The 21951-nt window shown below is 42.8% G+C and overlaps 2 protein-coding genes across 2 annotated transcripts in view; one reads left to right on the top strand and one right to left on the bottom strand.

Moving 5' to 3' along the window:
• The window catches only part of SLC7A1 (solute carrier family 7 member 1), a 91992-nt gene that overhangs the window by 11317 nt on the left and 58724 nt on the right, over positions 1 to 21951 (top strand). The window lies entirely within an intron of this gene.
• Positions 4969 to 6027, bottom strand: LOC134990575 (histidine-rich glycoprotein-like). The gene has a single exon (XM_063950704.1). It carries the CDS (start codon positions 6025 to 6027, stop codon positions 4969 to 4971), a length of 1059 nt encoding a protein of 352 aa, XP_063806774.1.

Here is a 21951-nt window from a genome sequence, read left to right as displayed (position 1 = left end):
GTTAATTTGCCAATGCTGGTCGCTTAGCCCCTCCACCCCTTCCCCACCTGGGTCATGCTGACCTGTTCTCTGTGCCAAACTTCTCTAATTGCGCAGCAATACCACAGTCTTATCTCTCCCGCAGTGCTCTAAGTGATCCGGACAGTGTACTGTCATTGTGGGGTGGGGGGATTCAATTGCTGGTGAATACTTCGCCCAGCCAAATCTGTGCACTTTACAGCAGCACAATTTCACACAAGTGTTCGCTACCCTATGGGGTAATAAGCACTTTTATGTGAATCTGGCATTTGGCCGGCTGGGCGAAGGGTGCAAGAAGAGGTGCTGTTGCCGGCGTTTAAGAGCAATGGCAATTTGCACCCTTTGCCGACAATTGAATTCCCTCCTATGTGTCATGGCTAGTAAAGCTTTTAATGGACTGTACATGCAAGCCTGTTGGCAAAAGCATGCTCTATACATACATACATACATACATACATACATACATACATACATACATACATACATACACACACACACACACACACACACACACACACACACACACACACACACTTATTTACACTGCTAATAAGGGAGGGTTTGCTTTTGTGCTGTACATGTTATCACTACATTATACACATACATAACAATCACGGATTAGCAGGCAGCTCGCTGTATTGCTGTCGCAGCTTCGCTTTCCCACATTCCATGACTATGCATGTGATAGGGGTTTACCAATTTATTTACATGCCACTTCACATAACCTTTCATCTCCGATGATACTCAGCAGCTGACCGTACACAGTGCATGGATTATTTTGGTTTCCCTATATACCGAATAGAATTCTGTTTTACTCAAACCTCTCCTTCACACGGACGCCTAGTACTTCTCATGTTTATGTGTGTAAATGTGGGATTTGTTGTCATTCACCTTGGAGATTAGTTTACATAAACATAAAGCCAGTCAGAACTCCACTGCTTTCACTGTGTACACCACAATGTTTGCAGGTGCGTGAACATAGGCATCTAAGCAACATCTATTTAACAGACAACTGAGCGATGTCACTGTACTGTAAAGGTTAAACAGTCTCTCTTATGTACTACGTGTGTTGCATTTCCCATAGGTCACTTCAGTAAGATTGGCCTTTTATTGTGTATTGTCCCTAGGGTTTATTCCCCCACACTCCAACAGTGCCGGTACTGTTAGCCATTACCTATTGTTATCTAGAGCAATCAATTGATGAAACGCGTTAGCCCATTATTCTGACCTTCTATATCATCCATACCTGAGATGTGAACCAGAAGCAGCAAAGCTAGTTTATGGGCAGGGCTGGTGGTGGACCCACACATCCAGGGTACACTGTGGGTAACTCTGCCATGACTGGATCTGATTGCAGGCAGTTGTGTTGCCAGGAACTGCCACAGACTAGTTGCCCTGAGCGCCCACAAACTGAATCCAGACCTGAGAAGCCCTGAGCTTTCCTTCTAGAATGTTAAGAATCTTGGGCAGTAACTTGCCTAACTGTGCACACCAGGCTTTGTTCTGTTATCTGGATAATCTACCTGTATGGAGGTGACCTAATTTTTAGTTTTGTGTCTCTTAGTGTTCCTAAGAAACTTTAATGAACTTTACCGGACATGTACTGTATATTTAATAGTGAATGCTGCCGATAACTTGCCAAAACGTGTGTTGATCCCGGATACAGTTGTTTTTTTTTTTTATAGAGTCATGTGAACAAGAAAGCTCACTGAAACAAGTTTATTGTAACCATGTGACACATGTCTAACCACAACATAGCTTTATGCTCATTCACACTTAAGGAGGGTACACACGTAGCGATTTCTCCCAGAGATGTGTGCTGGGCGATCTAGCACAGACCGCTCTGGAAGCTCAGCACACAGCACTATGTGCTGAGCGAGGGGGGGAAAAATAAAAACCACTCACTTCACCCAGCGGTGAAGTGAGCTATCTGACTAGATCTGGCCTGCATGCTGGCCAAATTTTGCCGGCACCTCTACACCCGGAGCGATGTGTGCTTAATTTTTAAGGAATTTCAGGGGGGTCATTCATCATTCATAGCGTACACACTAGACGATATGCACCTTATCGTTAACAACATAGACAAAACTGACCTGCATGTTCAGTCAACAGAAGACTGTTAACGTCCCGCGGTAGCGCGCCTCATGAACAAAATAGTTTGTACACACTGGACGGACCGATAATACAAACAATATTGCTCAGAAGGGTCAAAATGAGTGATATATAAAATATCGCCTAGTGTGTACCCAGCTGAACATTCTCATTGTCACCGGTATGAAGAACTGCACCTCAACAGAAGGTACATAAACACTATGAGGCACGCAGGTTTGTGCCTCGTCGAGGAAATTGGAAGCGGTTAGCATACCACCAGTCAGGATCCTGGCGATCACAATACAGACGCCGGAATGCCGACAAGCGGTGAAACGCTGATGCCTGAATACCGGCGACACAGGCTATTCTCCCTCCGTGTGTGTCCACGACACCCATAGAGGGAGAATATAATCTGTGGCGAGCATGGAGGGCTACTGTGCCCGCAGTGAGCCCGCAAGGGGCTTTCTAGCGCTCGCCTTACTGCCGGCATACTGGTGGCTGGGATGCCGCTGACGGCCGCATATCATACTGAAACCGAGGAAATAGCAGAAGGAAGTAGCTGTGTGCATTCCCAAAGGGGAGCTCATTACAAAATACAAATATAATATAGATACAGAACTTCACTACAAAATCAAGTTATTTACAGTAATTACAGTTGAAAAACGGCAACCAAGCAAAGTTTATTTTATTTTTTAGCAGTTGACCTTAAATCTATTTATGGATTTCACATTCCGAATCTTCCGTACAGCAAATTAACCTTTTCCTCCTCTAAATCATCAGCTAGGTTGTAAAACTGGCATATTCCTGCATGAAGTCACATATTCACTGTAGTGTAGACTGAGCTCTAGTTTGTCCTACTTACAGTGAACTTAGAATAAATGGAACTTTTTCTGAGAGTAATTGATCCCCATGCTCAAGGAAAAGTAAACGACCATTGTAAGTGCACAAGTGGAGTGAGGAACATGCACAGACAAAGGGTGAAAATGAACCTACAGTAATGAAGTTGTGATACAAAGGTATTGTGCTATTTTTTACTACTACAGGTCGTCTCCCTTCTTAGAAATTCCAAAATCCACATTTTTTTTTTGAGCGCAACAGATAGTGACACTTTGCTTTTTGTTGGTTCAGTTTACACAAACGGTTTTATGCACAGAACTATTAAAATATTGTATAATATTACCTTCAGGCGGTGTGTATATGAAACATAAATATATTTAGTATTTAGACTTTGTGTTCCTTCCCTAAGATATCTCATTATGGTATGTAAATATTCCAAAATACAGAAATCTCTGGCATCCGACATACTTACATTTCAGATATGTGATGGTCAATCTGTATCTAGTTAGATAGGTATATTATTCCTAGTCTATCGGACCGGTCATTTGCCATGTCGCTAGATACAGTGTTGTGCCCGGCGTTGCTGGGATATTTTTTGTCCTCTTTCTTCCCTTTCCCATCTCTGTTCCTCCCCAGTCTCTCTCTCCCTGTCTGTCTCCATCACCTGTGCTAGACTGACACAGCAGGACATTATATACTGCTTTCAGTTGACACACTGTGCTTTGCAGTGTATCGTTTGGTAGCTCATTTATTTGACTCTTAAGCGGAGTCTTCCACGTGAGAATTGGGCTCATCTAATGCAGATTTCATAATAGATAATTGACGCATTGACTACATTTTTGTTGCATAAAACGTCATATAAATCTGTCTTCATTTATTTTTCATCAGAGGTGTGTAGGTCTCAAGATGAGGGGAAAATTTTTGTTTTGTTTTGTGTGACAGGTGGGGGAGATTCAAATGTTGTGCCCAATACTTTAGTTGGGTTTAGTCACTTAGCGCGACCAAACCCGGTGCAGTTGGCTGCGAGCAGTGGGTGCATGGCAGTTGAACAAACATTTGCACATTACCCCCGTCTAAAGTAACCACTGCACCATTTCCTGCCATCCTCTTCCTGTAAGGATTCATGTATGAAACCCATCAGTGCCTTAGGGGCATATTTTGAAAGTTATTTTGCAGAAAATTCCCCGATATTTCCTGGATGTAACAAACAGGATGCTGGCTGGGTTTGTATTCAGAAGCAATGCCAGAGCCCGCTGTCACTTTGCTTTCATCACACAAATAATAGGTAACAATGAAGTGTTACAGAAGCTACTCAGTGTTAAGGGGGGTAGACAAGTAGCGATTTTTGCTTAATTTCTAAGTAATCTGTCTACATTACACAGGTCGCACCGTGTGTATGCCCAATAGCGATAGTGATACGCGTCCCCACACGTCGCTATCGCTGGCTCAGGTCTTGACTGCATGCAAAATGTTAATATAAGTGGTGATGCACTAAAGTGTCCCGGCTCAAGTAGCTCAGGGGACCCCATGCCCCAATGCTCACCCCAAAACTGACACTATACTATATAATTATAAAGAGGACTTGCTTTTGATTATGCCTTATTAAAGGTCTGCTGCTAGTTCTTTGCTTAAAAGCTAAATGAGGCAGATAGGGAGGGGTGCCAGTACAGACTGAAGGAATCTCCGCCTTCAAGTGTACATATATACACATAACAGGGAATATATAGGGGGAAGGGCTCTAGACTGCACACTCTTGCTGCTTGCAATGAGCGTTGAAAGGACTTTGGCGCACCAAGAGGGCTATTTGGTGCACCTACAGCCACTGTGCATGATGACATAGCTGTATGTTGTGTGTGTATATAGTGTATGAAAAATACCTCCCTAATCAGATGTGTATGTAATGTTGTGCTTGGCATGAGACCAGCTTTCCGTTTTGTTACTTATGAAGTAAAAACCTTTTGTTTCTTGAATTAATAAATGCGACAATGAGCATTTTTAATGATGCTGATACAGGTTCTTTCCTTATCTGTTTACATGATATGGCATGTGCTTCTCTGGTATGTAGTCTGTAGTGTTTACATGATATGGCATGTGCTTTTCTGGTATGTAGTCTGTAGTGTTTACATGATATGGCATGTGCTTTTCTGGTATGTAGTCTGTAGTGTTTACATGATATGGCATGTGCTTTTCTCGTATGTAGTCTGTAGTGTTTACATGATATGGCATGTGCTTTTCTCGTATGTAGTCTGTAGTGTTTACATGATATGGCATGTGCTTTTCTCGTATGTAGTCTGTAGTGTTTACATGATATGGCATGTGCTTCTCTGGTATGTAGTCTGTAGTGTTTACATGATATGGCATGTGCTTTTCTGGTATGTAGTCTGTAGTGTTTACATGATATGGCATGTGCTTTTCTCGTATGTAGTCTGTAGTGTTTACATGATATGGCATGTGCTTTTCTCGTATGTAGTCTGTAGTGTTTACATGATATGGCATGTGCTTTTCTCGTATGTAGTCTGTAGTGTTTACATGATATGGCATGTGCTTTTCTCGTATGTAGTCTGTAGTGTTTACATGATATGGCATGTGCTTTTCTCGTATGTAGTCTGTAGTGTTTACATGATATGGCATGTGCTTTTCTCGTATGTAGTCTGTAGTGTTTACATGATATGGCATGTGCTTTTCTCGTATGTAGTCTGTAGTGTTTACATGATATGGCATGTGCTTCTCTGGTATGTAGTCTGTAGTGTTTACATGATATGGCATGTGCTTTTCTGGTATGTAGTCTGTAGTGTTTACATGATATGGCATGTGCTTTTCTCGTATGTAGTCTGTAGTGTTTACATGATATGGCATGTGCTTTTCTCGTATGTAGTCTGTAGTGTTTACATGATATGGCATGTGCTTTTCTCGTATGTAGTCTGTAGTGTTTACATGATATGGCATGTGCTTTTCTCGTATGTAGTCTGTAGTGTTTACATGATATGGCATGTGCTTTTCTCGTATGTAGTCTGTAGTGTTTACATGATATGGCATGTGCTTTTCTCGTATGTAGTCTGTAGTGTTTACATGATATGGCATGTGCTTTTCTCGTATGTAGTCTGTAGTGTTAGCACTAAATATAGATGCAGACTGAGCGGGTTAATCTGTGATTAGTCTCCCTTGTGCAGTATGAGTGACAACACCACTGTAATAGTGTGATCTGCTAGGCGCATAGAACACGTTGATCATATTTTAAAATGCACATTTTAATCACAAATCTGCTGTTTTATTAAATCTCTTATCTATTCTTATTCAGCCGTTCCTCATTGGCTGGCTGAGATCTGGGATGGAGACTCTTTGGTTAGGTTTGAGGCTTACTGGGTGTGTGTGTGCTATGGTTGGCGTTTATACTTTCATTTGAATAGACTTCTTATCCTGTATATGTCCCGGAAAAGCCAGTTTTCATCTGCAGGGGGTTAGTATTGTTATAAAACACCTGTGATTGGTTGATTAATTTCTGTACATGCAATTCCCCCCACAAAAATAATAAATGTGTATGGTGGTGCTAAAGGCCTGCGGTGAACTACTATATCAACGGTACAATGCGTACACACTGTGACGTCACCGCCGGCATCCCTGAACATGCAGCTCAGTCTAACATTGACGGGTTGAGCTGCATGTCAGCTCAATATTGGTGAACGCTGAATGGCGTGCGGGAGTGTGCATCGTTCGTTGGTCACCAATATCACCCCCATACACACTGGGCAATTTCAGGCTAAAAAGAAATGATAATGACATGAATGTCGTTATCGTTTATTTTTTGGCCAGAAATCACCTAGTGTACAGTACAGCTGGAAGATAAAGTGATGTCCTCTTCAACCAAGATAATAGTTTAATCACTGCACAGATGTAGGGGAATCATTCTGTAGTATAGCTTAATGTGTATTTGTTGACAATCTTTCTGTTTTGTTATTGCGTTGTATTTCTCAAGGTGTCAGGTGTTGCATAAATGTACGTTTGTGGCTTGTTTTTCTCCCCTACTTCTGCACATCTTGCTTGCTATCCGTGGGAACCATAGAGTCATTTAGTAGCAGATTTGGTAAGGATGTGGGTTGTTGTTTTTTTTTTTTTTTTTTTTTTAAATGGCTGCGGCTTATTTTCTAAAAGAACGTTTGAGCAAATCTTTAGCTGTGTGGGAGGTATATGTGGGAGGGCAAAAAGGAGGGGGCCAAACAGGTGCTTGAAATCCCTCCCTTACACTGGTATAATGCTTATCACATAGTAAAGCTGTGACAAGAATCTGCATGTGCCAACACAGTGCTTGAAATGGTAATGGAGCAGCTCTTCTGCATGTAATACATATATAAATATCTGATGGTAGCAACCCCTGGAGCCCAACTGTGAGGGGGGAATGGGTCTGAAATACAGTTAGATCCAGGCAGCAATGCAGCTTTTAAATCCTATAGCAACCATTTAGCTTCATGTAGTAGTTTTCTGGGATGATCATTAGAATCTGGTTGCTACAAGCAATATCTGCTCTTTCTCCGGCAGGGTCCACAGGTTATCCACAGGATAACATTGGGATATGATGAAGCGACAGCGGATTTGCACCAATCTGTCAAAGCTTTTTGGCCTCCCAGCATGCAATGGGCCCGTCCATATATCACCACCTCCTGGCTCAGGCAAATCAGTTTTTTTTTTGTTTAGTGCGACAAGAGCCTGACCATGGTCAGAGGGCTGATGGTTTTTAGCAGCCCTAAGCTTTCTTATTTTATTTTTATAGTCTTACTATTTTTTTCTTGATCTTTCTAAAAAGCGTCTTATACGTACCTTAGAGTTGCTCCAACAACTCTCCGCCGGGTCGCGTCAACGCTTACAGTGCCGTTTTGGTGGGCGTCTGTGTCGGATATACTAGCAGGTCCAGCAGACGATACCAGGATGTAGCCGGAGCATGCAGAGAAGGTAAGGCATCGGTTCCGCTTAGGAGGGGAATACGGACCCAGCCACACTGTTTTGGGAGGAGACTATCAAACAGTCGCTGACGCGGCTGCCACCTCTGGTACACCAGCACTAGGCCTTAGGAATCATAGACTCCAGGAATAGTATGAGGCCGCGATCCCTAGGGTTGATGTCAGCAGTGGGGAGTTAGATGCTTTCCTGGTCGCCCCTCCACCTGGTTCATGACCAGTTTCCTCCGAGTCTCCCGCCATGAACTGTTTCCCGCTTCCGTCTCAGACGCTGTACACGAAGGCGACCCAGTCGCAGCATAGGCAGCTGTGTGACGGGTGTGTCTGTGTTCACTATGGGTTCATGGAGTGGCAGTGTAAACTAGTAGCGTCTGAATCCACTCAGCGTTCGCAAACGTATTGCTCGATCCTGGAAGGGAGGTGAGTCTCCCTGTATCCCACTCTACTGAGTACGGGTAATACAGCACTAAGTCTCTATCTACCTTTTAATACGAATATTTAGATAAGTGCCTATTGCATATGAGTCTGTATACTATTACTGTTTCTTTCGCTATGCATCTGAATACGGTAGATCTGTTTAAACATGATTCAGTAATATTTTCTCCTACATGCTTGAAATGTAGTTGATGATGTGCTCATATTACTTATTATACTAATGTATAACATGTGACGGCTAGTGTGATTGCTGACTTTACTATAATTCTGTCAGTTTTTTTTTCTCTATTCCGATCCTCAATGCTGGTGTATGGGTAGGGTCGGATTCTATGTCACTTTAAAAAGCTTAAAGTGATTACAGTCACAAATTGTGTAGTACACTGGAAGTGTTAATTAATTATCATTCACAACTACAAATTCTGAGTAGTCCACAAGCGCTACCAGAAGACTTAGCACAATACAATTTTTTTTTATATATATATATATATATATATATATATATATATATATATACAGCGAGGTGGGTCCGGCACAGCCACTTATGAAAATAGCACATCGGGTGCCCTCACAAGAGATAAACAGCAAATGCAAGATGGTGCGGCACTCCAATGATTCACAAAGGCAGAGGGTTATTGATTGCAACGTTTCAATGCCCGTTTATTAAGATGGCATTTTCGTCAGGTATGTAACAAAGATAAAAACAGCTTACCTTAAATACAGTGTATCACCCATCGTGGCGCGAACACCGCAGCGGGACTGCACGCCCGGTGGCCGCGCAAAGAGATGACGTCATGCCGTTCTGGAACAGAAGCGTGCATCGTCATGTGAAGAGACCCATCACCATAGTAACCAAACATAATATCACAATGGCTGAAATAGCAATACAGAATAGACATTTATCTAAGTACAGATATGCAGTATATTAAACGAGAGCCTGGCACAGAAAATTAATAGGATAACTAAAATGAATTATTAAATAATCCATGACAGTTAGATATTACTAGCCAGCACACTGATTCCTGAATATTCATTAAGGCCCTTTGGTGACAAGGTGCCTAAGCGAAAAATCCACTTGGCCTCACATTGTAGGAGCTTAAGACCACGGTTCCCACCACGTATAGAATATGGGATGTGGTCAATCATTCTATATTTCAATGAGGCTAGGTTATGTGTAGCAAGGGCAAAGTGCCTGGCAACTGGTTGGTCGCTTTTACCAGAGACCAAGGCAGCTTTTATGGTGGAACGATGGGCTGCCATTTGTTCTTTAAAAGGGCGTTCAGTCTTTCCTATGTAGGAAAGACCACAGGGACAGATTATCTGATAAACTGTGTAGACCGAGTTGCAGGTGAGTCTATGGTGAATTTTTAAGGATTTACCTATAAGGGGATGGTAGAATGTGTCACCTGGAATTAGGTATTTGCAGGTCACACAAATGCATCGTATGCATCCTGTTTTGCCCCTATACAAATTGGGGGCAGGTTGTGAAATATCAGATTTCACCAGGATGTCGCGGATATTGCGTCCGCGTTTGTAGCTGGGCATTAATGCTGTATCCGCTAGATGACAGTCTGGATCAGACCTGATGATCGGCCAATGGTTCTTAGCTATTTTATTGATCTTGGGGCTAATCGGAGTATACTGTGTGACCCAAGGTAATGAGGATTTGGTACTACTTTGTTTGGGTTTTAGCAGTGTTGTTCTATCAATGCGCAAGACCCTGGCCTTAGTGTTTTGAAGCTGAGTGTAATCATAGCCTCGTGACAAAAATTTTTGTAATAAAGAATCAATTTCTGCTTCTGCTATTTTAATGTCAGACGTGATTCGTCTGATTCTGATGAATTGTGAATATGGCAGGCCCTGTATCAACGATCTGGGATGGCAGCTGGATGCTAACAGAAGATTATTGCGATCAGTAGGTTTTGAGTACAAATTAGTTGAAATGCAGCCATCTTTAATAGAAATGGCTACATCTAGATACTGTATCTCAGTGGAACTGAAAGAAAAAGTGAGTTTAACAGGGCTGTCGCTGGAGTTGTGTGACTCAAGGTGTTGTACCAAATCTTGACCATCTCCCTGCCAAAAAATCAGTAAATCGTCGATGTAACGACAGAAAAATAAAATCCTATTGGAAATATTTGTATCAGAAAAGAATATTGCATGCTCAGCCTCGAACATGAAAATATTTGCGTAAGAGGGGGCCACCGCCGCCCCCATCGCACAACCAATCAACTGTAAATAAAAAGAACCATCATAAAGAAAGAAATTTTTTGTTAATATGAACCGAAGTAAATCCAACAGAAATGAAATATCAGGACCAGTGTATGTGGTCTGCCCATGTAGGAACCGTCCCACGGCCGACAATCCCTGATCATGGGGAATTACAGTATATAAACTAACCACATCGATGGTGAACATGGTAATGTCAACCGAAAATCTAGGTAAAGACATCAGCTTAACAAGTAATGTGGTGGTGTCTAAGAGATATCTAGGATGCTCTTTTATATAAGTTTGCAATACACTGTCGACAAATACCGAAGCTGGCTGTGTCAGACCCCCACGCGCAGCAATGATTGGTCTGCCCGGGGGGTCTGAAATGTAGTTGATGATGTGCTCATATTACTTATTATACTAATGTATAACATGTGACGGCTAGTGTGATTGCTGACTTTACTATAATTCTGTCAGGTTTTTTTTCTCTATTCCGATCCTCAATGCTGGTGTATGGGTAGGGTCGGATTCTATGTCACTTTAAAAAGCTTAAAGTGATTACAGTCACAAATTGTGTAGTACACTGGAAGTGTTAATTAATTATCATTCACAACTACAAATTCTGAGTAGTCCACAAGCGCTACCAGAAGACTTAGCACAATACAAACAATTTTTTATATATATATACATATATATATATATATATATATATATATATATATATATATATATATATATATATATATATAAGAATCTTTTTGAAACTCAGAGTCGTCAAGGTGTTAAATAAATGAATGAACTCCTTCTTGCTGTTCGCACCTCTGGACTGACCTCTCAGTGGGGGATGTTCGTCAAAAGGTTTCTTTTCCGCACCCCTTAGTACATCTGGTCCCTGGGATCTCACCCCTCCTAAATAAAGGACGCTCACTTCATATATGTGCCCTATGTGCCTTAAATGGTTTCTTTACTTTACTTCGTTTTCCATATGGCACTCTGCGTATATATCATTGGAGCAGATCCTATCCCATGAACACCGTGCTCACCTTAAAATAAGGCCCTATGTGCCTTGAAAGGTTTCTTTCTCCGTGTATCCTCAGGGTTCTTTTCAACGCCCCAGGAAATGTCTAAGAGCGGCAAAGGTGAGGAAGGTACACTCGCATCAACACCAACACTCATATTATGTTTGTCTTGCAAAGCTGTGTTAACCTCTCAGGATCTGGTTCAGGATGGTTTGTGTGCAAATTGTTTAGCTTTCACCAGGGTCTCTTGAAAAATACAAGGCAGATTCAGGTGAAGGTTGATCCACCTTGGGCTATGTTTGCACAGACATAATCCAGTATAGTTGAACGGATAATTCCTTCAACTCCTGTACCAGGGATAGGTTACACGATTAACCCTTACATGCAGCTTCCCACCTGCGGTTTATCACCTCCAGCAGCAGCGCCTCAAAAGAAACGGGCTGATAAGCCAGTGGTAAGTAATTCCTCATTCTCACAGGCTACACATGTTTCAGATGAGGATTCATCGGAGGATGAAAGCTCAATAAATTCTACTTCGGCATGCGAAGAGGAGGAGGAAGGTCTCAGCTCAGTGGATATAGCTGAGTTAATTAAAGCAATGAAAGCCATTCTATCCTTAGAGGATTCAGCAAAGCCTGTGTTAAAAACAAAGGCACCTGTGTTTAAACGCTCCAAAACAGTTAACACTGATTTTCCGGGGTCAGATCAACTGATGGGAATCGTGGAAGAGGCTTGAGCTATGCCCAATAAGTAGTTTAGAATTCCTAAGAAATGGAATTCCAATTATCCTCTTCTAGCTGGGGATTGTTTAAAAAGGGAGGTGGCTCCTAAAGTAGATACGCATGTGATTCAATTAGTGCGAAAATCTACATTACCTTTGCCTTCAACATTTAAATCAGGCATGTCCAAACTGTGGCCCTCCAGCTGTTGTGAAACTACCTATCCCAGCATGCCCTGACACAGTTTTGCTGTCAGAGAATGCTAAAGCTGTGTCAGGGCATGCTGGGATGTGTAGTTTCACAACAGCTGGAGGGCCGCAGTTTGGGCATGCCTGATTTAAATGAAGTCACGGATAGGAGAGTGGATGGTTTTAAAAAAAAACAAAACATTTTTTTCTGCTGTCTGGGACAGTCAAAAGGCCAGCCATGGCTTCAGCTTGGATGGCAAAGGCAGTGGCTGCCTGGACTGATGCATTGGAGGGGGATTTTTTTGGGGCAGTACGGATAGTGTAATGGTTAGCATTTTTGCCTCACAGTACTGAGGTCATGGGTTTGATTCCCACCATGGCCCTAACTGTGTGGAGTGTGTATATTCTTCCCGTACTTGCGTGTGTTTCCTCCGGGTACTCCGGTTTCCTCCCACAATCCAAAAATATACTGGTAGGTTAATTGGATCCCAACAAAATTAACCCTAGAGTGAATGTGTGTGCAGGTACATGTGATAGGGAATATAGATTTTAAGCTCCACTAGGGCAGGGACTGATGTGAATGGACAAATATTCTCTGTAAAGCGCCGTGGAATATGTGTGCGCTATATAAATAACTGGTAATAATTTTTCAATAGCATCTAGAGAGCAAAAATCCCATGTTTCACATATAAAACAGGCTGCAATGTTCTTGGAATAAGCAGCATTGGATATGGGTACTATTGCCTCCAAGGCATCGGCTTCAACAATAGCTGCTCGCAGAGAAGTTTGGCTACGTACGTGGAAAGCTGATTCAGAATCTAAGAAGATTTTGGAATCTTTGCCTTTTTCTGGAGATATTCTTTTTGGTAAAGAATTGACAGATATTTTGTAGTCGGAAGCAGACTCCAAGAAGGTAAAGTTTCCTTCCACATACAATTTCAAACCTAAAGTTCCAGCTCTTCGGCCCTTTTGGTCTCAAGGAAAAGCTAAAGGAAAAAGTGATGGCAGGCAGTCCCAATACAACAAGTCTGGTAAGACTAAAAATCATTGGGCTACCAGAGGACCGGTTGGTAAAACGGATAATAAGCCATCAGCCTGATGGTGCGGGCCTCCACCTGGTGGATCCCAGGGTGGTGCGGGCCTCCACCTGGTGGATCCCAGGGTGGGCGGCCGACTTCTTCAGTTTGCACAGATCTGGCAGCAGTCTACAACAGATGCCTGGTTGCAGGAAGCGGTATCTCTAGGTTATGCTTTTGCCTTCAAGAAGCACCCTCCTCGAAGGTTTTTTTGTACCAGCCCATCTCGGGTAGAGACGAAGGCCAGGGCTTTACAAGAGGCAGTTCAGAAATTTGCTACAGTCAGGAGTAGTCATTCCAGTTCCTCCTGCGCAGTGAGGACAGGGTTTTAACTGCAACCTGTTCCTAGTTCAGAAACCAAACTGGTAATTTCGTCCAATTCTCAATCTCAAAAGCGCTGAAAAAGTACATTTTGGTACCTCTGTTTCATATGGAAACTTTTACGTTCCATCATTTTGGCCATGGAACCAGGGGATTATATGGTATCCCTGGATTTACAGGATGCCTACCTACATGTTCCTATATCACTGTCCCATCAGTGCTTTCTCAGGTTTGCTCTCCTCCAACAGCATTTTCAGTTCCAGGCCCTACCCTATGGGTTAGCCACAGCCCCCAGAGTATTTACCAAGATTATGGTGGTAATGGCAGCTTATCTCCGCCAGCAGGGGATAAGAATTTGTCCATACCTCGACGATATTTTAATCCTGGCCCAGTCACAGGAATTGCTCCTATGTCATCTGCAACAGACAGTAACGTGTCTGCAAAGGCAAGGGTGGCTCATAAATTGGGCAAAATCGTCTCTGGTTATGTCAAAGCGGATGACTCACTTGGGGGCTGTACTGGATTCAAGTCTTCAGAGAGTAATTTTACCTCTGAACAAGACATCCAAGGTTCAGTAAAGGATTCAGGACTTGTTACACAGTCAAAAGGTATCCATTCACGCAGCAATGCGTGTGATGGGATTGATGGTGTCAACATTCGACATGGTGGAGTATGCACAGTTCCACTCGAGGCCTCTGCAGCATCTGATTCTTGCCAAATTGAATGGGTTGCATCAGATGATAAAACGCAGACTATGGTTCTTACAATAGATGTAGGAAGGTCACTAACCTGGTGGCTAGACATCCCATCTGGACATGGGGAGACCCTTTTGGATATCAGATTGGGAAATTCTGAGAACAGATGCCAGGGCTGGGAAGCAGTGTCAGGAAGGTTGTGTTTCCAGGGGAAATGGACCTAGGAAGAAGGTTGCCTGCCAATAAATAAATATATTGGAACTTCGGGCCATATACATGGCACTGATTCAGGCAAAGGACATTCTCCGGGGAAAACCAGTTCTGATCCACTCGGACAATGCGACGGCAGTAGCGTACCTCAATCATCAAGGAGGAACTCGCAGCTGAAAAGCGATGAAGGAGGTAAGTCACATACTAAAGTGGGCAGAACTTCATCATCCATTCTTGTCCGCAGTGTTAGTTCTGGGAGTCCTAAACTGGGAAGCAGATTTTCTCAGATTTTCTCAGGCAAGCGAATGGGCTTTACACCCGCAGGTTTTCCAGACCCTGGTAGACAAGTGGGGGTTGCCAGAGATAGATCTCATGGCGTCCCATCAGAACAACAAAGTTCTCGCATACTGGTCAAGAATAAAGGATCCCAGAGCGATCTTTGTGGATGCCCTGTCAGTGAGATGGGACTTTCATCTGGCTTATGTGTTTCCTCCAATCACCCTATTACCTAGGGTGGTGAGGAAGATAAAGTAAGGAAAGGTTGCCTTGATACTAATAGCTCTGGTTGGCCCAGAAGGCATTGGTACACATCTGCAATGGATGCCCCACTCCTGCTCCCTCAATGTCCAGATTTATTGATGCAGAGTCCTTGTTATCAGACATCTGGATCGACTGTCTTTGACGGAGTGGCTCTTGAAACCTCTATCCTGAAGTCAAGAGGATTCTCACAACAGGTAATTCAAACAATGCTCAGAGCAAGGAAACCTTCCTCAGCTTGCATTTATCACCGAATATGGCAATCCTATATTCATTGGTGCAGTGAACGGAATATCGACCCTTTCAGAGTTTCCAGGGTCTTAGCATTCCTTCAGGTAGGAATGGATAAAGGTTTGAAGGTGGCTTCCTTGGGTGCAAGTGTCAGCATTGACTGTAGAGTTCCAAAAGAAAGTTGCTAACTTACAGGATGTGTGTACTTTTTTTCCAGGGAATGCTGCACATTCAATCTTCTTTTGTTCCTCCTACAGTGCCTTAATAAAGTGGATCTTAAATTGTTCTCTTTCTACTGGCCATGGCGTCAGCTAGAAGAGTGTCAGATTTAGGAGCATTGTCACGTCGTTCCCCATTTCTTTATTTATTTAAAAAAATATTTTATCCAGATAAAGCAATCTCAGAACTAGATCTGGGTATCTTCCAAAGGTGGTGTCTAAATTCCACCTTAACGAAGAATTGTAGTCCCGGCTTTCCAGGTACCGGGCCTTTCTGCGGGAGATGCATCGCTGGACGTGGTCCGTGCCTTAAGGATCTACGTGGCTCGTACCAGCGCCATCAGAAAGACAGATTCTCTCTTCATTCTCTACGGATTTCACTGGATGGACTGCTGATAAGCAGACACTAGCAAGGTGGCTTCGGATGACAATTTCAGAAGCATAGTCTCAAGCTGATCTCCCTGTTCCGGCTAATGTCTCTGCCCATTCTACTCGGAAGGTAGGTCCATCATGGGCAGGACAACGTGGTGCTTCAGCAGAACAGATATGTAAGGCAGCCACATGGTCTTCCATTAACACATTCATTAGACCTTATGCCATGGATACCGTTGCCTCTCATGATGCTGAATTCAGGCGAAGGATTCTACTGTCCTATCAGGAGCGTCCCCACCACTAAATTGCTTTGGGAAATCCCAATGTTATCCTGTGGATAACCTGTGGACCCTGAAATATACGTTATGGTAAGAACTTACCGTTGATAAGTCCACAGGGATCCCACCCTGACGCACCTGATTTGAAGATCCTTTTACTCACTAACCTCTTCGTTCTTGTACGGAAGGGTGTGTGTGTGCTTCTCGCCTGATTAGGGCTACCTATGATGCTCCTGCCTTGAGCTTTGGAATGCAACTGTTTTGGCTGAGCCAGGAGGCGGGGATATATGGACAGGCCCGTTGCATGCTGAGAGGCCGAAAAACTTTGACCGATTTGGTGCAAATTAGCTGTCGCTTCATCATATCCCAATGTTATCCTGTGGACTTAGGAGAAATACTGTTATCAACGGTAAGTTCTTACCATAACGTATATTTTGTAAAACTTTGGTAAATATACCCCTATAGAATTCAGTAACACACACCTGTAATTTCGGGTGGTCTTCAGTATGCCGGCGGTCGGGCTCCCGGCGACCAGCATACCGGCGCCGGGAGCCCGACACCCGGCATACCGACACTTATTCTCCCTCGTGGGGGTCCACGACCCCCCTGGAGGGAGAATAAAGTAGTGTGGCGCGCGTAGCGAGCCCGCAATGGGCTCATTTGCGCTCGCCACACTGTCGGTAAGCCGGCGGCCGGCCTCCCGGCGCCGGTATGCTGGTCGCCGGGAGGCCGGCAGATCGTAGTGAACCCGTAATTTCAAGACAAGCGAACACACATACCAAAATCTATGATTCTGAGGGATCGCAGATATGGTTTTAACTAGAATATATACATAAGTCATGTATAAGCATTATTTAGAAAATCTGCATAATATAATGTAGTGATTTAGAGATCCGTGGGGTGTGGCGGCTGTCCTCACACCCTTCAACAGGTGTCAGTGTCAATGCAGCTTTAAAGCTGGGTACACACCTTTGCGATCATTCGGCTGTTTGGGTTAAGCGCTGTTGATCAGCTGAGTAGTGTGTACCCAGCTTGTCCCCCCTGTGACCCGTACACACTATTTCTAGCTCAGCGTGTACAGGCTTCTATGTGATCGGGAGGTCGGCAGCGAAAGTATTAAATGGCAAATAAAATGTGACCTCCTGATCCCACAGTTAAAGGAGTGTTTTATGCTGTTTATTGCCTTACGCTCCTTTATACACACCTATACAATCGTCAGCCTGATCACCTGATATCGGGCCAACAATTGTATAGGTGTATCTGCAAAGATATGGAAAAAACACCCTAAGGTGAATTTGCTCCAGGCGCTGATGAGGGAGGTGCACCACAGCAGCTGAAACAAATGGGGTTGGTCAGACCCCCAAATAACAGAAATGGGTAGGAAAAAGGTTAAAGCGCTGAATGGTCAAATATGAGAGCAAAAGGTCACATGAAAATACACATTTATTGAAATTAAAAATAGGCTTAAAATTGATTAAAAATTGGTAACACTGTAAAAAAGTGAGTACTGAATACTGAGGGACACAGGGAAGTGTCCAAACGTTATGTCTCTCCCAATCCTGATGAAATTGCATAGACAATTCACACCTGTTCCAATAAAGCAGTCCCTTAATAGATGTGCTCAAGATATCTCGTTAATGTTCCATCAGATATTATAGTTACCACCAGCGATTGTCCAAGGTGTTTAAGCGGATAAGCATCCGCAGCGGCTTGTCCCTTGTTAAGCTGTGGGTGATGGAAAAACGGGTCCACGAAATGAGCCAATGGTGGGGACCTGGTCCAGGTGGAGAGTCTTCAGGAAAGGATTGTAGATGGTGAGTACACACAGCACCAGTCGCCAACGCGTTTCGTTGCGGTCACGCAACTTTTTCAAGGTAGTAAAGGTGCTGCTATCCAGGGTTTTTATACCCTTTACAAAATGGTTGCTCATTTGCATGTGTGATTGACAGTGACCAAATACTCTCATTATATGACCAAAATGACAGACAGACACTTTAAATTGTTAAATGAGTAACATATAATAAATAATAAATATAATACACTTTGTTTCTTATATAACTATGGTTTAGTCAATTATAAAGAATCAAATCACATATCCTCCATAGTTCAGAAGGGAAGGAGGGATAATAAAAACCCGGAGTAAAGTGCAAAGGGATCTCTCATTGATCCTATATAAAAGAGGCTCAGAATCCTATCCATATATTGCATAGAATTAATCAGCATAAGTGAGGGCAGGTGAATTTCAACACTTACTGAGGAACTAGCACCTGTGAGTTTAGTTCCACGTCATTGTTCTGCGGCCGAGAGTCCAGATGACGGGAACACGTGGGCGTCCCCACTGTGCGCGTCACTGGGCTTCACGTGCAGTCTGGAGGTCGCGCCCGAGTGACGCGACCGTCGGATTTTACTTGTAAAAAGAAGTAGAGGCGGCGGAGATTGGTCCGCTCTCCGACCGTCGCTATGGTAACAGGTGGGCGTGAGGGTTACCATGGTGGCGGATGATACAGTACACGTCACCAAATGAGTCGCGTCTGAGTGACGTGACTGTCAGGTTTTGTTTACGTCAGAAGGTAGGAGCAGCAGGGATTGGTCCGCTCTCCGGCCGTTACTGTGGTGACGGGTGGACGTGAAGGTTGCCATGGTGGCGGACAATGTAGTGTGCGTCACCTTGGCAACACACACCGCACTGTCCGTCGCCACAGCAAAGGGGGACATTAAAAAGCATATATATAATTAATAATTAGGTATATAGTAAAGCGCTTAATATAAATGTGATGGATAAATAAATAAGGCAGTGAAAAACGGAGGAAGACCTAAAAAAACACACATTTCTTAATGAGGAATAATATCTACAAAAAAATATATATATAATAAATGTTGATAATAATATAACAACAATTTTAACCTAATAATAGGACACTTGAAAAATCACATATGTCTAAGGTACATATATACTGAGAAAAGAAATGGTGACACATGCAAAAAGTGAAAATAAAGAATAAAAATTATAATACTTGTTTTAATAAACAATTAAATTAAATTAGACAAAAATATTTTTTCCCCCTTTTTTTGTAGTAAGCTGTTAGGTATGGGTGTAGCACCATACTGAAGTGTTTGGCTTAAGAGAACAGGGGAACTGAAGGGATCATAGAACTGGGTTCAGTTCTACCTGTTCATTAAGGCCGGAAGGGTATATCGTATTAAGCCTAAACATCCAATAAAGCTCTTGTTTGCATAATAATTTATACCGGTATAAATTATTATGCAAACAAGAGCTTTATTGGATGTTTAGGCTTAATACGATATACCCTTCCGGCCTTAATGAACAGGTAGAACTGAACCCAGTTCTATGATCCCTTCAGTTCCCCTGTTCTCTTAAGCCAAACACTTCAGTATGGTGCTACACCCATACCTAACAGCTTACTACAAAAAAAGGGGGAAAAAATATTTTTGTCTAATTTAATTTAATTGTTTATTAAAACAAGTATTATAATTTTTATTCTTTATTTTCACTTTTTGTATGTGTCACCATTTCTTTTCTCAGTATATATGTACCTTAGACATATGTGATTTTTCAAGTGTCCTATTATTAGGTTAAAATTGTTGTTATATTATTATCAACATTTATTATATATATATTTTTTTGTAGATATTATTCCTCATTAAGAAATGTGTGTTTTTTTAGGTCTTCCTCCGTTTTTCACTGCCTTATTTATTTATCCATCACATTTATATTAAGCGCTTTACTATATACCTAATTATTAATTATATATATGCTTTTTAATGTCCCCCTTTGCTGTGGCGACGGACAGTGCGGTGTGTGTTGCCAAGGTGACGCACACTACATTGTCCGCCACCATGGCAACCTTCACGTCCACCCGTCACCACAGTAACGGCCGGAGAGCGGACCAATCCCTGCTGCTCCTACCTTCTGACGTAAACAAAACCTGACAGTCACGTCACTCAGACGCGACTCATTTGGTGACGTGTACTGTATCATCCGCCACCATGGTAACCCTCACGCCCACCTGTTACCATAGCGACGGTCGGAGAGCGGACCAATCTCCGCCGCCTCTACTTCTTTTTACAAGTAAAATCCGACGGTCGCGTCACTCGGGCGCGACCTCCAGACTGCACGTGAAGCCCAGTGACGCGCACAGTGGGGACGCCCACGTGTTCCCGTCATCTGGACTCTCGGCCGCAGAACAATGACGTGGAACTAAACTCACAGGTGCTAGTTCCTCAGTAAGTGTTGAAATTCACCTGCCCTCACTTATGCTGATTAATTCTATGCAATATATGGATAGGATTCTGAGCCTCTTTTATATAGGATCAATGAGAGATCCCTTTGCACTTTACTCCGGGTTTTTATTATCCCTCCTTCCCTTCTGAACTATGGAGGATATGTGATTTGATTCTTTATAATTGACTAAACCATAGTTATATAAGAAACAAAGTGTATTATATTTATTATTTATTATATGTTACTCATTTAACAATTTAAAGTGTCTGTCTGTCATTTTGGTCATATAATGAGAGTATTTGGTCACTGTCAATCACACATGCAAATGAGCAACCATTTTGTAAAGGGTATAAAAACCCTGGATAGCAGCACCTTTACTACCTTGAAAAAGTTGCGTGACCGCAACGAAACGCGTTGGCGACTGGTGCTGTGTGTACTCACCATCTACAATCCTTTCCTGAAGACTCTCCACCTGGACCAGGTCCCCACCATTGGCTCATTTCGTGGACCCGTTTTTCCATCACCCACAGCTTAACAAGGGACAAGCCGCTGCGGATGCTTATCCGCTTAAACACCTTGGACAATCGCTGGTGGTAACTATAATATCTGATGGAACATTAACGAGATATCTTGAGCACATCTATTAAGGGACTGCTTTATTGGAACAGGTGTGAATTGTCTATGCAATTTCATCAGGATTGGGAGAGACATAACGTTTGGACACTTCCCTGTGTCCCTCAGTATTCAGTACTCACTTTTTTACAGTGTTACCAATTTTTAATCAATTTTAAGCCTATTTTTAATTTCAATAAATGTGTATTTTCATGTGACCTTTTGCTCTCATATTTGACCATTCAGCGCTTTAACCTTTTTCCTACTCATTGTATAGGTGTATAACCACAGCTTAAGCATTAATGTTATACTGACAATAACCTCAGAAAATATAATATTCTGCTTTGCTATTGGTAGCGGTAGTATGTGATTACTGTAAATGGTGGAGGGTTGTGGTGTGTGGCTGCTAGTAGATGAATATAGTTTACACGGGTACCAGTGATCTGCCTTTATAATCTGATTAACAATGTGCCTACCTCCTCGTAGCCTGGTTAGCGGAGAACAGAATGGTCCCGCAGTACAGACGTGGAAGTGAACTGGCAACGTCTGCACCCTCCGTTATGGACTGGCACAGTATGAACAAAATCATGGAAGAATTAATATCCAATTACAGGAGTTAGTAAAGAGGTAATCCCAGTGATCGCACTTAGCCCCAAAAAAAGTGGGTCCCAGGGACTCCTCACTTTTAAAAATT

The sequence above is a fragment of the Pseudophryne corroboree genome, chromosome 2 (assembly GCF_028390025.1).
Source record: "Pseudophryne corroboree isolate aPseCor3 chromosome 2, aPseCor3.hap2, whole genome shotgun sequence".
Taxonomy (NCBI): domain Eukaryota; kingdom Metazoa; phylum Chordata; class Amphibia; order Anura; family Myobatrachidae; genus Pseudophryne; species Pseudophryne corroboree.
The sequence above is the reverse complement of the archived record's forward strand: the minus strand, read 5'-3'. Positions and strand labels throughout refer to the sequence as shown.

Excerpts from the sequence above, each read along its gene's own strand:
- LOC134990575 (XM_063950704.1), bottom strand. The coding sequence starts at position 6,027 with ATGCCATATCATGTAAACACTACAGACTACATACGAGAAAAGCACATG.